The 13915-nt window shown below is 42.0% G+C and overlaps 2 protein-coding genes across 2 annotated transcripts in view; both read left to right on the top strand.

The window, feature by feature from the left end:
- Positions 1 to 2359: 2359 nt before the first annotated feature.
- Positions 2360 to 13915, top strand: part of LOC125781472 (nuclease SbcCD subunit C-like) — a 118873-nt gene continuing 107317 nt past the window's right edge. The window contains exons 1-2 of the mRNA XM_049465197.1: positions 2360 to 2669; positions 7562 to 7609. Of these exons, the coding sequence (XP_049321154.1) occupies positions 2654 to 2669; positions 7562 to 7609 (64 nt within the window). The 5' untranslated portion in view covers positions 2360 to 2653. The remainder of the gene's footprint in view (positions 2670 to 7561; positions 7610 to 13915) is intronic.
- On the top strand, positions 8107 to 10878 carry LOC125804618 (golgin subfamily A member 6-like protein 22). The gene is made up of 4 exons (XM_049483708.1): positions 8107 to 8362; positions 8466 to 8493; positions 8611 to 8669; positions 9972 to 10878. Exons 1-4 carry the CDS (start codon positions 8159 to 8161, stop codon positions 10731 to 10733), a joined length of 1053 nt encoding a protein of 350 aa, XP_049339665.1. The 5' UTR covers positions 8107 to 8158; the 3' UTR covers positions 10734 to 10878.

Raw genomic sequence — 13915 nt, 5'->3', positions numbered from 1 at the left:
CTCATCAGAACTACATGTAACTTTCACTCTCACCAAGAACCAGTGATCAACAACATTACACCCACCTCCTACCTGTCTCCTCCCTCCTCTACACCTTCACCTCCTACCTGTCTCCTACCTCCTCTACACCTTCACCTCCTACCTGTCTCCTACCTCCTCTACACCTTCACCTCCTACCTGTCTCCTACCTCCTCTACACCTCCTACCTGTCTCCTCCCTCCTCTACACCTTCATCTCCTACCTGTCTCCTCCCTCCTCTCCACCTTCACCTCCTACCTGTCTCCTCCCTCCTCTCCACCTTCACCTCCTACCTGTCTCCTCCCTCCTCTCCACCTCACCTCCTACCTGTCTCCTCCCTCCTCTCCAACTTCACCTCCTACCTGTCTCCTCCCTCCTCTCCACCTTCACCTCCTACCTGTCTCCTCCCTCCTCCTACCTGTCTCCTCCCTCCTCTTCACCTTCATCTCCTACCTGTCTCCTCCCTCCTCTCCACCTTCACCTCCTACCTGTCTCCTCCCTCCTCTCCACCTTCACCTCCTACCTGTCTCTTCCCTCCTCTCCACCTTCACCTCCTACCTGTCTCCTCCCTCCTCTCCACCTTCTCCTCCTACCTGTCTCCTCCCTCCTCTCCACCTTCACCTCCTACCTGTCTCCTCCCTCCTCTCCACCTTCACCTCCTACCTGTCTCTTCCCTCCTCTCCACCTTCACCTCCTACCTGTCTCCTCCCTCCTCTCCACCTTCTCCTCCTACCTGTCTCCTCCCTCCTCTTCACCTTCACCTCCTACCTGTCTCCTTCCTCCTCTCCACCTCCTACCTGTCTCCTCCCTCCTCTTCACCTTCACCTCCTACCTGTCTCCTCCCTCCTCCTACCTGTCTCCTCCCTCCTCTTCACCTTCACCTCCTACCTGTCTCCTCCCTCCTCTCCACCTTCACCTCCTACCTGGCTCCTTCCTCCTCTGCACCTCCTACCTGTCTCCTTCCTCCTCTCCACCTCCTACCTGTCTCCTCCCTCCTCTCCACCTTCACCTCCTACCTGTCTCCTCCCTCCTCTCCACCTTCACCTGAGCTATAGAAGATCTCAGCTTAAGATCTCATGAACCTACTTTATATCCTCCCTGAAAAAGTCTTCAGAGTTCTCCTCTCTTATTCCAGATCCATCGGTTGTGGTTTATAACAGCAGAACTGGTATTATTGTGTAAATAAAAATGTACCTAAATATTAAGAATCTTCCTAAATATTTGTAATTTTCTGCTAAACCAAAATAAAATGATTGTAATATTATTCTAGTCTAAAGTATTGTGAGTTGTTTTAAAGCTTTTTAAATTGTGTAAAATATATTATATTGCTATTTTATTAAAGGAACATAGAATGAGTTGTCAGTGCACGTCCATAATAACTCTACATGTGTCTGCTTCACTGTTTTTTTAAACCATGACTGAAAACCATGCCTTTCAGAAGCATTTGCATTTATATCTCATTTATTAAAGGTTTGATTTTCTCTTTATCTTACTCAATCAGGTGTAGTTTAGAATATTTACTGTATGTAATTGTTGAGTATTTGGTATCTCTGTATCTGTGTATCACAGTTATCAGCAGTGTGTAATATTTGAGTCATCTCTGATTCTACTCCATTTAAACCAGCTGGGGACATTTATCTGATTGGACAGTAAAGCTCTGCTGAAAGTTATATAATTTGGGTGAGAGTCTGATAATTATCATAAATCTAAATATAAATGTCTAAAGGCTACAGTCTAAACATGCTGTCAAATAAAAAGACAGAACTGATATGCAGATTTAAAGATGATAAAAACCCAACAGCGTTTCTCCAGGAATAAGGTATTAAAGTGATATCTCATTAATTCTGTAGTATTAAATTAAGCACTCCTGAAAGGGATCTGTTTATTTATAAACTGTTCACCAGATAAAACTTATCTATCTAGGCAATAGATGTCTATTAGTGTGACAGTTTTCATGTCTATACACACTTTATTAACGTAGGTATTTATAGGTCTGATCCAGATCTCTGACTGTAGCCTGGAAAATGTGTCCTGAAGACAGAGTTAAATTTTTTTAAAAGTAATATTTAACTACGCAGCACAAGCATTAATATCCTTCATTATTAAATAGAGATAATTATAGATCAAGTACTGGTGTGCAGTTCTACACAGTGACCTGTAGAGGGCAGTAAAGGATCAGTGCAGATTAAAGTAAAAGTAAAAACTTGTAAACTGATCTTACCTGTTTATTTCAGAGAGTGCTGAGGTGAGTAGCAGCTGTACGTCTGTTCTTCACTAAATATAACTGTAGAAAATCATGTTTTTAATGATTTAATCTGTAATTTAATCTGTAATCTGTTTGTCTCTAATCTCATTTCTTCTTATAATGAACGACTTTTAATGATTTTTGTTTAATAATACAAACAGAAACGCCATCATTACAGAGACTGTATACACAAAGACAAGTCAAGTAATCAGTGTAATGTTCCTGTAGGGTTCTCAGACGGTTCTCAGACGGTTCTCAGAGGGTTCTGGACGTTTGGGCAGGATTTAGGTCACTATTCACTCAGCTGATCACGGGCTCATTATTATTTAAGAAGAAGAAATCAGAGCTTTCAGTTTCACTGAGGTCGTCAGTCAGAGAGCACCGGAGAAGATGGACATTTTTAAAAGTAAGTGTTACAGTTTAATTTTCTGTAGAATTTGAAGAGATGTTGGGGCAAGAGGACGAATGACTCAAGTAGAAACAGTGTAAAGTTGTTAGGTAAATTATTAGTTGTGGAAATTAAAGAATTAAGAGAGTCTTGGGTACAGGACACTTGCAGACTGTGGGGGAGGAAGGAGGTGTGGTGAAGCCAAGTGGGGGCTGAGGGTTAAATCAAGTGTGGTTCTACTACAATCATACATCTATACTGAGAAGTAGAGGTGGGCGGATCAATCCAAATATCGATAATATCGATACCAACGCTGGTATTTATATTAATCAGTACTCGTGTAAAAAGATCAATACTTAAGCTTTCTTTCTCTTTGTTTTAAGCTGTGTTTAATGTTATTTTTTATACTTTTTATTTCATAAAAAAACTGAATTGCACTGAAATAAAAAAAATCTTATTTTTCATTGTTTTTCCAAAGAACAATTCCATTTGAAAAAAGAAACAAAGAAAGAACTAGAAAAAATGTCTAGTGAGGGAAGAATTTTTATTTTATTTTTGTATTGTGGTTTCTCCTCTTCTACCTCAAAGAAGATTGTCCTAATGTTATGGCAAACTTTGTTTTGTTACTGTTTCATTGTTTCTAAACAAAAATGTTGATTGCGAAAATAAAGTATTCTGTTTTCAGGTCTTTTGGATCCTTTGATCTATGAATCTTAAATAGTAGGGGTGTCACGATTCTCTAAATCCTCGATTCTATTTTATTTCTAATTTTAGGATCACGATTCAATTCTCGATTTTCTTTTTTTTTTACAGCAGAGAGGTCTATACCAGTTTTAGATTAGTCTATGGTCAGTCATTGGTTTGATTCATCAAATTTACAATATCTTATTTCAAAAGGTGGGCTTGATATAAGTGATGCAAAGTGATACAAGTGATCTGTAATACACCACATTAGGCACTAATGGTCAAATTTAATTAACTGAATTAAGATATATATGTAATGCCATTTAGTGACATTCTCTGGAGAAAGCGCTGCTCTTTGAGCAGTTACAACGTCCGCGTCGGCTACAGTGTGCGGCGCTATTTGCGTAGCATGCTGCGTGTGCTTGCGTATCTTAGAGGGAGGGATTGTCGATCATCTTTTTGACTTTGATGCTCGAGACCATGACATAATTATGCTTCCGCGGGGACCATGACGCCGGCCTCTCTGGTAAGATTTGCCGCTACTGATCGCTGCTAGTCAGAGCCAGACCATTCTACCTGCCCAGAGAGCTTAGCAACGTGTACATAGTAGCAGTGTATGTAGCACCCATGCTAACAGTGCTAATGCTAATGCTCTGCAAGAACTGTACACTGTTATCTCCAAACTCCAGAACTCACACCCCGTCGGACTGTTTATTGTTGCTGGTGATTTCAATCACAGTAATCTGAAGGCTCTGCTGCCCAGCTTTCACCAACATGTGGATTTTCCAACCTGTGGAGCTAACCTGCTCGATTGTGTTTACACTAACATTCCCGGTTCGTACAGAGCAGAGCCCCGCCCCCACTACGGCTACTCTGACCATATCACTGTCATGCTCATCCCAGCATACAGACAGCTCATCAGACGTGCCAAATCAGAGAAGAAGCAAGTTACAACCTGGCCTCCAGGAGCCATCTCTGCTCTTCAGGACTGTTTTGAGCACACTGACTGGGACATGTTCAGAGAAGCTGCTACCTCTGATGACTCCATCAACCTGGAGGAGTACACAGACTCAGTGACTGGCTACATTAGCAAGTGCATTGAGGATGTTACTGTCTCCAAAACCATCACATCCCGCCCCAACCAGAAGCCGTGGATGACTGCAGAGGTGCGTGTGCTGCTGAGATCCCGAGACAAGGCCTTTAAGTCAGGGGACAGGGCTGGCCTCCGAACAGCTAGAGCCAAGCTCTCCCGGGGGATCAGAGAGGCAAAGCGCACCTACGCAAAGAAAATCCACGCACACTTCCAGGAAACTACTGACACTCGGCGCATGTGGCAGGGCATCCAGACCATCACCAACTACAAGTCACCCTCCCCTGCTTGTAACAGTGATGCCTCCCTTCCAGATGCACTGAACTCCTTCTACGCAAGGTTCGAAGCACAGAACTACACGACAGCAAGGAAGACTACACCTCCTCCAAACGACCAGGTACTGTGCCTGTCCTCAGCTGATGTGCGGAAAACTCTACTCAGAGTCAACCCACGGAAAGCCCCAGGACCAGACAGCATACCTGGTAGAGTGCTCTGAGGATGTGCAGACCAACTCACGGATGTTCTCACGGACATTTTCAACATCTCTCTGAGTACTGCAATCGTGCCGACGTGCTTCAAGAGGACCACCATCGTCCCTGTACCGAAGAAGTCTCAAGTGTCCTGCCTCAATGACTACCGTCCCATTGCACTTACTCCCATCATCATGAAGTGCTTTGAGAAGCTGGTCATGAGGCACATCAAAAACCAGCTCCCCTCCTCACTGGACCCTCTGCAGTTTGCGTATCGTCCAAACAGATCAACAGACGATACCATCTCTACTGCGCTCCACCTGGCTCTCACCCACCTGGACAACAAAGACTGCTATGTTCGAATGCTGTTCATCGACTTCAGTTCAGCATTCAACACCATCATCCCTCAGCATCTGATCGGAAAACTGAGCTTGCTGGGCCTGAACTCCTCCCTCTGCAACTGGGTTTTAGACTTCCTGACTGAGAGACCACAATCATTCAGGATCGGAAATAACACCTCCAGCACAAACATACTGAGCACCGGTGCCCCCCAGGGCTGTGTGCTCAGCCCACTGCTGTTCACTCTGCTGACTCATGACTGTACTGCAAAGTACAGCTCAAACCACATCATCAAGTTCACTGATGACACAACTGTAGTCGTCCTCATCAGCAAGAACGACGAGTCAGCATACAGAGAGGAGGTGCAGTGGCTGACGGACTGGTGCAGAACCAACAACCTATCTCTTAACGTGGATAAAACCAAGGAGATGGTTGTTGACTTCAGGAGAGTTCCAGGTGTCCACCACCCGCTGAACATCAGCGGCTCTGCTGTGGAAATTGTGGATAACACCAAGTTCCTCGGTGTTCACATTGCAGAGAACCTCACCTGGTCCCTCAACACCAGCTCCATAACCAAGAAAGCCCAGCAGCACCTCTACTTCCTGCAGAGACTGAGGAAAGCACATCTCCCACCCCCCATCCTCACCATGTTCTACAGAGGCACTGTAGAAAGCATCCTGAGCACCTGCATCACCGTCTGGTTTGAGAACTGCAACACCTCAGATCGCAAGACCCTACAGCGGATAGTGCGGACAGCTGAGAAGATCATCGGAGTCTCTCTTCCCTCCATCACTGAGATCTACACCACACGCTGCATCCGCAAAGCCACCAGCATTGTGAATGTCGTCACTCCTGCACTTTATGTTGTCTATTGCCTGTTGTTCTATGTTGCACCATGGTTCCGGAGGAGCGTAATTTTATTACACTGTGTACCATGTAATGACAGTAAAAGCCTCTTGACTTGACTTGACTTAAATATCGATCCTTTCTATTTCGATAAAATATCGAAATCGTGACACCCCTATTAAATATTAAAAAGTATTGGTATTGGTATCGATATTGGCAATACTGGCCCTGCATTTACTTGGTATCGGATCGATAACAAAATTCCAGGTATCGCCCACCTCTACTGAGACGATGTGAGCAGGTCCGAGGGCTCAGTTGAGGCACAAAGACAAAAGTAATAAAAAATATAGTTGCAAGCGACAATTAGGGATCAGGCATGTACAGGGCCAGTAGTGCCTAAAAAGATGTCACTAGAAGTCGACAATAGGAGGAAATTACCAATAATTTACAGAAAAAAATGCACACATACAGGGCTGTACGATAGGAATGAGTGATGGTAAATGTCTGAGAATATGGCAAAAGTTCTCCACGTGTTTAGATTAATGATCAGGACTAAGATGTTTACCAAGAGGACAAAGTCAGGATTTAACAGCCTGCCTCAGGATCTCAGCCGATGTGATACGCCAGGTTCAGCTTTGTTGTGTCCAAGAGGGCTTTTTTTTAGGTGCAGAACATGTTTCCCCCTGGTCTCTGTGTAGATGAAATTAGGATAAAATCCATCCATGTCTAGAAAGCAGCTTCAATTTGGGGGAGAGTAAATGTTTCAGATCACCTGGGTTCAGTCAGGGTTAAGATAAATCCTTAGACTAGTCCTAACTTTCCCAGAGCACCTGGTGCTGAGGTTATGGTCTGGCTGGCAGGGGTTCACTTCTCATTATAAGCAAAGAGAACATGGACATTTTCAACCCATCATTTCAGCAAACTGATATAGTTGCTCCTTCATATGCTTGCATAGTTGTGTTACCAAGACCACAGGTGTTCCCTGTTTAAGCCCTGCCCCCTTGTCAACTCTTGCCAGGTGTGCCTCAATAACCTCTTCCTGTACTCCCTTTGTCTTAATTTGATGTTTTTAATTTTTTTACCTTCACGTTTTGACCTTTGTTAGTCTTGTTCTATGACCAGTTTTTGTTTAAAATATGTGAACCAGCAGCTTTTATATCAGATGAAGTGAAACCTCGACATGAAGGAATGTCACTCTACAGCATTTTCTCACTGATTTAACTGATGAAAACCAACAGGTAGTGGTGAATCTTGTAAAGGGACACGCAGTCAAGACTGAGACCAAATAGAATGTTTTTAAATATTTTTTTCAGTCAATTCACATAAAAAAATAATACTATATTATTTAAATATAGATTAATTTATTTAGCAACGTACTTCTTTTTTAACCTGTTTGTCCTGTTAGCCAATCATAGTAACGGTTTATAGAACACATATACATTTATTAAGTTTTATCTCCTTTTCTGCTTTGTTCTGATCAGGAACACGATTGTACCGGAGCATAAGCAGAAACTCTAGGCGCAGGAGAGGTAAGAACACAGGGTACCACTCACAAATCCACTCACTCCATTCACCAATTCACCAAAGAATCACATGGAGAACACACCAAACTCCTCACAGACAGAAACCAGAGCAAAGACTAAACCCACAAATCCAGAACCCTGGAGCTGTGCAGCACCCATCTAACTTTAACATATTTAATTACGTAATCACTTGCTAATTTTTAATTTTTCTAATGCAACCACATGTAATTATTCAGAAACACATGCATATTCTGTGTGTAATTTCTGTTGTAGGAGAAGTGAGGTTTCTGCGCTGTGTATCTGGAAACACTCTGGGTTCAGATGATGGATTTATAAGAAAGCTGAAAGAGGAAATACCCGGCCTGAAGGAGGAGTCTAACGTGGAGAAGTGTGATTTTATTCTGGTTTTCTGTCCTGTTGTTTCTCGATCTGAAACCAACATTGAAGCAGCTCTGAAAAAACTACAGATCTTATCAGGTACAAAACTTTGATCAGTCTGAACACTCAGGCTTGAATAGTTATGTTAAGGGTTGAAGACTAAAGTATTGAATATCAATGAATCTCTGTGTTCCGACAGGATCCAAGGATGCAGTTCTGGTTGTTCTTCATCACACATTTGATCCAGAGTTAGTAGTACCAGACAGCAGCAGGAGTGTGAACAGAGAGAATACTCTCACTGTGGACTGTCTGTTTCATGAGGGCAGAGGATTACTGCAGTGCTACAGGAACCAGGAAGCTCTGGAGAAAGTCATAAGATGGGTAAAAAGTCTAGTATTTGCTTTTATTCTATTTATACTGTTTCTTTATATAATTCTCTCTTCATTCACACTTGCAAAATGCTGGATTACAATTTCATTTTTAGGTAAAAATACAGAATGTTCCACAGACGGGTAAGTCACGTCTCAAACTGACTAATTACCAGAATTTCTGTTTTTACTTGAAAGAGAATTCTAGATAAGATTCCATAACTCTGATATTCATTTTGAGTTTTCTATTTATATACACAGCCCATGCAAACAGGTTCAGGAGGCCACATGGACCCACAGCAAACCCCACAGATACTCAAGTGAGTATTCACTCACTACACTCATTTATAGCATGGAGAAAACAAGGACTGTGGATTTATGTTAACCATTGTAAAATCCAGAGAGCTATGAGAGTCTATGGGTGCAAAACAATCCATCCATTCAAGAACCATCAGAGCACAGATATTGTCCATGGCCGCCAGTACAACCATTTGGAATGTCCTGAAAAAGAACTTCATCACTGGTGTACTAAATAACAGATGAACATGTAGACCTAGGAAAACCACAGCAGTTGATTAAACAGAAACATTGTGAGTTTTGTGAAGAAAAACCCTAAAACTACTGTTAGTGACATCAGCAACAACCTCCAGAGGGCAGGAGTGAAGATATCACTGTATCTACTGTTCACAGAAGATTTCATTAACAACAGTACAGAAGCTTTATCAGAAGATGCAAACCACTATTAGCAGCCAAGACAAACACAGATAAGACTGGAACGGAGTTTTAACGACTGATGAGACAAAGATTAACCTGGTGAACCAGTCGGTTCAGACACTCAGCCCAAGCAGAGCAAATAGATAAGGATTTAATATGAGCCATGGCATGTCTCTAATTCTTGATTAAAATACGATGACTCTGGAAGTAAACCAGAGATTGTCAGATGTGCCTCTGAAGGATGCAATGGAAGTGCTCCTTTATGTTATGGGCATTATCACTTGCAAGCTAGCTCACGTTGCGGTAATACTTATTAAAGCCTGGTGTCATGTTTGACTGGTTCAGAGCCATGTCTCTAATAGGGTCTACACATTATTGAGAGATATCCCCAATTGCCAAATCGCCCCTGGGTCAGGTTACCACGTTTACCTGCTCACCCCCCACCCACACTAAACCCAGCTGATGGGCTCAAGCCATCATGGACCACAGACCACTAGCAGCTTGGGCATTAGTCACTTTGGACCGTTGGGTACTTTCAACGATAGCTTTGGACTAATGAATCCAGTTTGAGTGTCGCCTTCCCTTTCAGGCCTCTGCTGCCAACTACTGTATAAAAAATTATCTCAAAGATAAAGGTTCAACCAGGCATATCCCCACTTTGGCATTAGGCGTGACAATTGTCCCTCATTTACAAAATTGTCTCATTTCAAATCAAATCACTAAGTCTTTCCATAAACACTAACCCCTCACCATACAAGTTCGTAGGCATGTGGCTGGATTGTCCCACTATGTTAGCGAAGCTAATCCCAGGATGATCTGGTACTAGAAGAAACAGCATCTGGTAATTTATATTTATAGACATATGTATTTATTCATACACAGGTCATTTCCTATTCATCTTTCCACAGATCAAACAACCTAAACATCAACTCCAGGGAAAAGATGAAATCCTTCAGCAACATCAACATGAACTCCAGAGGAGAGATGAAGTTATTAGGCAACTTGAACATGAACTCCAGAAAAAAGAACATGAACTCCAGAGAAAAGACAAAGTCCTTCAGCAACAACAACAAGAACTCCAGAGAAAAGAAAAGGAACTCCAGAGAAAAGACAAAGTCCTTCAGCAACAACAACAAGAACTCCAGAGAAAAGATCAGAAAAAAGTCTTTGGGATGGTGATAAAGAAGATCCGCCCAATAACTAAACATGATTCCAGGAATCAGAGACAGTTAAAAGAAAATCAAGTTGAAGATCCGAGGGAACTTCTGACTGAAGCAGAAAAACTGAAAATCACAGATAAAGAAATCACACAAAAACCAGACATGGCTGAGAAAATGTTCAACCGTGACTCAAGAAACTCCATCCGGGAAACTGAGAAACGTGATCGCGGTGCATCAAAACTGTACAAGAAATCCAAGTTTAAACAGGAGAATGAGGAACGTAGGAATCCTGATGAGTCTAAATCACTCAAGCAGCAAATCGTTCAAACAGAAAAGAAAGATAAAAGAACACCTCCACCAGAAATTAAAGGTCTTTTTAGTGGGAATCCTCCAGATCTCAGCCAGGCTGGTGCTTCCATCCCAACCCAGAAACATGAGACAAGACGAAGTTTTAAAGAAACTGGAGCTGTTCAAAAGAGGTCTTTACATCAATTTCGCTCCATGCCATGAGATTTACAGATGCAGTTAAAGAGACAGGAAGATCCAAAGAACCAGGTGAACAACAATCAACCTGAACCTCCTAATCAATACAAACCACGGCGCAGAAAAAGAGTAGTATTAAAAAAACAAGATTCAGATCAAGAGGAAGATCTTATAATCTCATCATCAAATACCAGTCTTCCACAGATCCCCTGTGAGCCTTCCTGTGGAACTTATGACCTCTTAAAATCAAACAGTGAAGTTCCTTGAAGAACCTTTTAAAAACAGGACTTTTTGTAACACATCTTGATCTGCTACAGTGATGAAAAGTGCCCTATAAAATAAATGTATTAGTATTATTATTATTTTGCTTTCATTATGTAATCACAATAGATTCCAATCAACTTCTTATTTCTGTGTATTAAGCAGTTATTATTGTGAGTTATGACCAACTTCACATTTCTCTCATACCTGCCTGCATTCCATCAACATCAGATGATTTTTTGCATTGAATCCACCTGGTTGCTTCAGACAGTGAACTCTGCAGTTACTACTGGCCCAACTGAGGGTCTAACGTTCATCAGTATGGGGGGGTCAGACAGGTGGGCAGTCAGTAACTCGGAGGAGCAGAGAGATGAAATTAGTTTAATTGGATTTATATAAAACAGAGAATATAAAACAGTATCAGAGTGAGATTATCTAATGACTCCGGCAGAACTGAATAAAACAGATGAACTAAAAAGAGAGAGCCAGAAGGTAACATAGACACAGAGACACCCTGAAACACCAACGTCCACCCACTCCACCCTCCACAAACCTGACTGACCAAACAACACCACCAGCATCACAGTTTACCCACGATTCCCTCTGTCCATGAACCCCTGGATCTGCAGCCTTATCTAAAGGGAAAACATTAATTACCAAAAGCTAAACTAAACAAGTAAGTTTTCAGTCTAGACTTAAAGATTGAGACTGTGTCTGAGTCCCGAACATATTCGGGGAGATTATTCCAGAGTTGAGGAGCTTTATAAGAGAAAGCTCTTCCTCCTGCAGAGCTCCTCTGAATTTTAGGAACTACTAATAAACCAGCACCCTGAGATCTAAGTAATCGCGGTGGTTCATAATAGGAGATGAGTCTCGTAAATACTCAGGTGATGAGCCGTGTAGGGCTTTATACGTTAACAGGAGAATTTTATAGTCTATGTGGAATTTGACTGGAAGCAGTGCAGTGCTGATAGTACTGGACTAATATGATCAAATTTTAGAGTTTTCTAATTTTACTAAAAGCTGCTGTTGTAAATAGATGCATTTTCTAAACTTGCAGATGATCTGCTATGTTTTCAAAAAGATTATTTCTTCTTCCTTTATACTTGGACCTACAGTACAATCCCATGCTCGCCCTGGTTGTCCGTTTGGGACGCCGCCTCTAACTTTCAGCTCTTTCTAGACCTCGCTTTCATTTCAGAGCAGCACTTTTAGCTTTTCTTTCTGCAACACAGGAACGGCATCTTTTTCTCCTGTGGAAAAGCCTTTCCAACCCCAAGGAAGTGTATTTTTACTGAAACCACTCCTTCTATAAGTTCAGTGGCATTAGTTTGTCTTTCCTGGCCTTATTCTGGCAAAAAAAAAACATTTCCAACATGACGCCGTAAAATATACTAACCCTTAAGTCTCTTAAGGTAAACCTTAGCCCACGGTTCACCACAGGTTCACCAGGCTTCGTCACCACCCATTACCTATGCAATGTCCTCTCTCTTAGCAGTACCTTTTTTTTAGCACTACTGCCCTGCCACAGTGATTGTGAGATTGCTGGTTCGAATCCCGATCATGCAGCTTGCCATCAGCTGCCGGAGCCCTGAGAGAGCACACTTGTCCTTGCTCTCTCTGGGTGGGTACAGTACAGCAGATGGCGCTCTCTCTTTCCCCTCATCACTCCTAGGGTGATGTGGATCAGCACAAGGCTGCATCTGTGAGCTGGTGTATCAGAAAGAAGTCGCTGCGCTTTCCTCCGAGCGTTAGCGCTGTGATGCTACTCTGACTTTACATGTGTCGGAGGAGGCGTGTGCTAGTCTTCCTAACCCTCCTGGTGTTGGAGCATCACTAATGATGGGAGTTGGGGATAAAATGGGATAAAAATTAGAAATAAAATTAGAAAAAAGCAGGATTTTTTCCACCTACTCAGAATTGGCACTGTCTCCAAAGCATCTCATCAAGGTCTTTCTGACCACATACTATAATTTAGCTTTCGGTTCCCTCAGGTCTATCATCACTACACTGGCGGATACACCAGAGACCTCATTTCAGCCAATGAGCATCTAGTGATCTTGTCAAGAGGCCCAAACAGCCTTATCTTCATTCCAGCTGCTTCAGGTGAAGCACGTAGCAGACTGGAGTAAAATTATCTCATAACTAAAGAATGCAAGAAGAACCAAACCCTGAATTCCTCAACAGAACTAAATATTTCACTCTCACCTCAGGGACGTTAAACTCACCTGCTACCTACCTGTCTCCTCCCTCCTCTCCACCTCCTACCTGTCTCCTCCCTCCTCTTCACCTTCACCTCAGCTATAAGACTTAAGACCTCATGATCCTACTTTATATCCTCCCTGAACTCCAGCCCAGGAGAATTAACCTCTCTTATTCCAGCTCCTTCAGGTGTGGTCCACACCAGCAAAACTGTTATTATTAGTGATGTTTACATAAATATTGAGTAATTTACAATGTTTCCAATGTAATGCGAAATCTAAATAAAAGTATTTAGCAATATTAAAGTTTTTGTTTGTGTGTTTTATTAAAGTTTCTTTAATTCTGCTCAGTCATAGTTCAAACAGGTGTTAAATTCCACATAATAAAATTGTGTTGACACTTTTTATACAATAAGTACAGGCACAAGATTAGTGCTGAATAATCCCTTCTGAAGTGGTGTAGACCTTTTTCCAAATTAATTCACAATTTACTGAAGAAAGCTTAAGACATCAGACCCAGATCTCTGAGCATAAACCTTAAAATGTGTCCTGAAATCTGAATTTAAGTTTTATTAATGATATTTAACTACGCAGCACAATGCATTAATATCCCTCATTATTAAATAAAGATAATTATAGATCAGGTACTGGTGTGCAGTTCTACACAGTGACCTGTAGAGGGCAGTAAAGGATCAGTGCAGATTAAGTAAAGAATGTAAACTGATCTTACCTGTTTATTTCAGGGAG

Source organism: Astyanax mexicanus, chromosome 1 (assembly GCF_023375975.1).
Source record: "Astyanax mexicanus isolate ESR-SI-001 chromosome 1, AstMex3_surface, whole genome shotgun sequence".
Classification (NCBI taxonomy): Eukaryota; Metazoa; Chordata; class Actinopteri; order Characiformes; family Acestrorhamphidae; genus Astyanax; species Astyanax mexicanus.
This window is presented reverse-complemented; position numbering and strand designations above follow the sequence as displayed.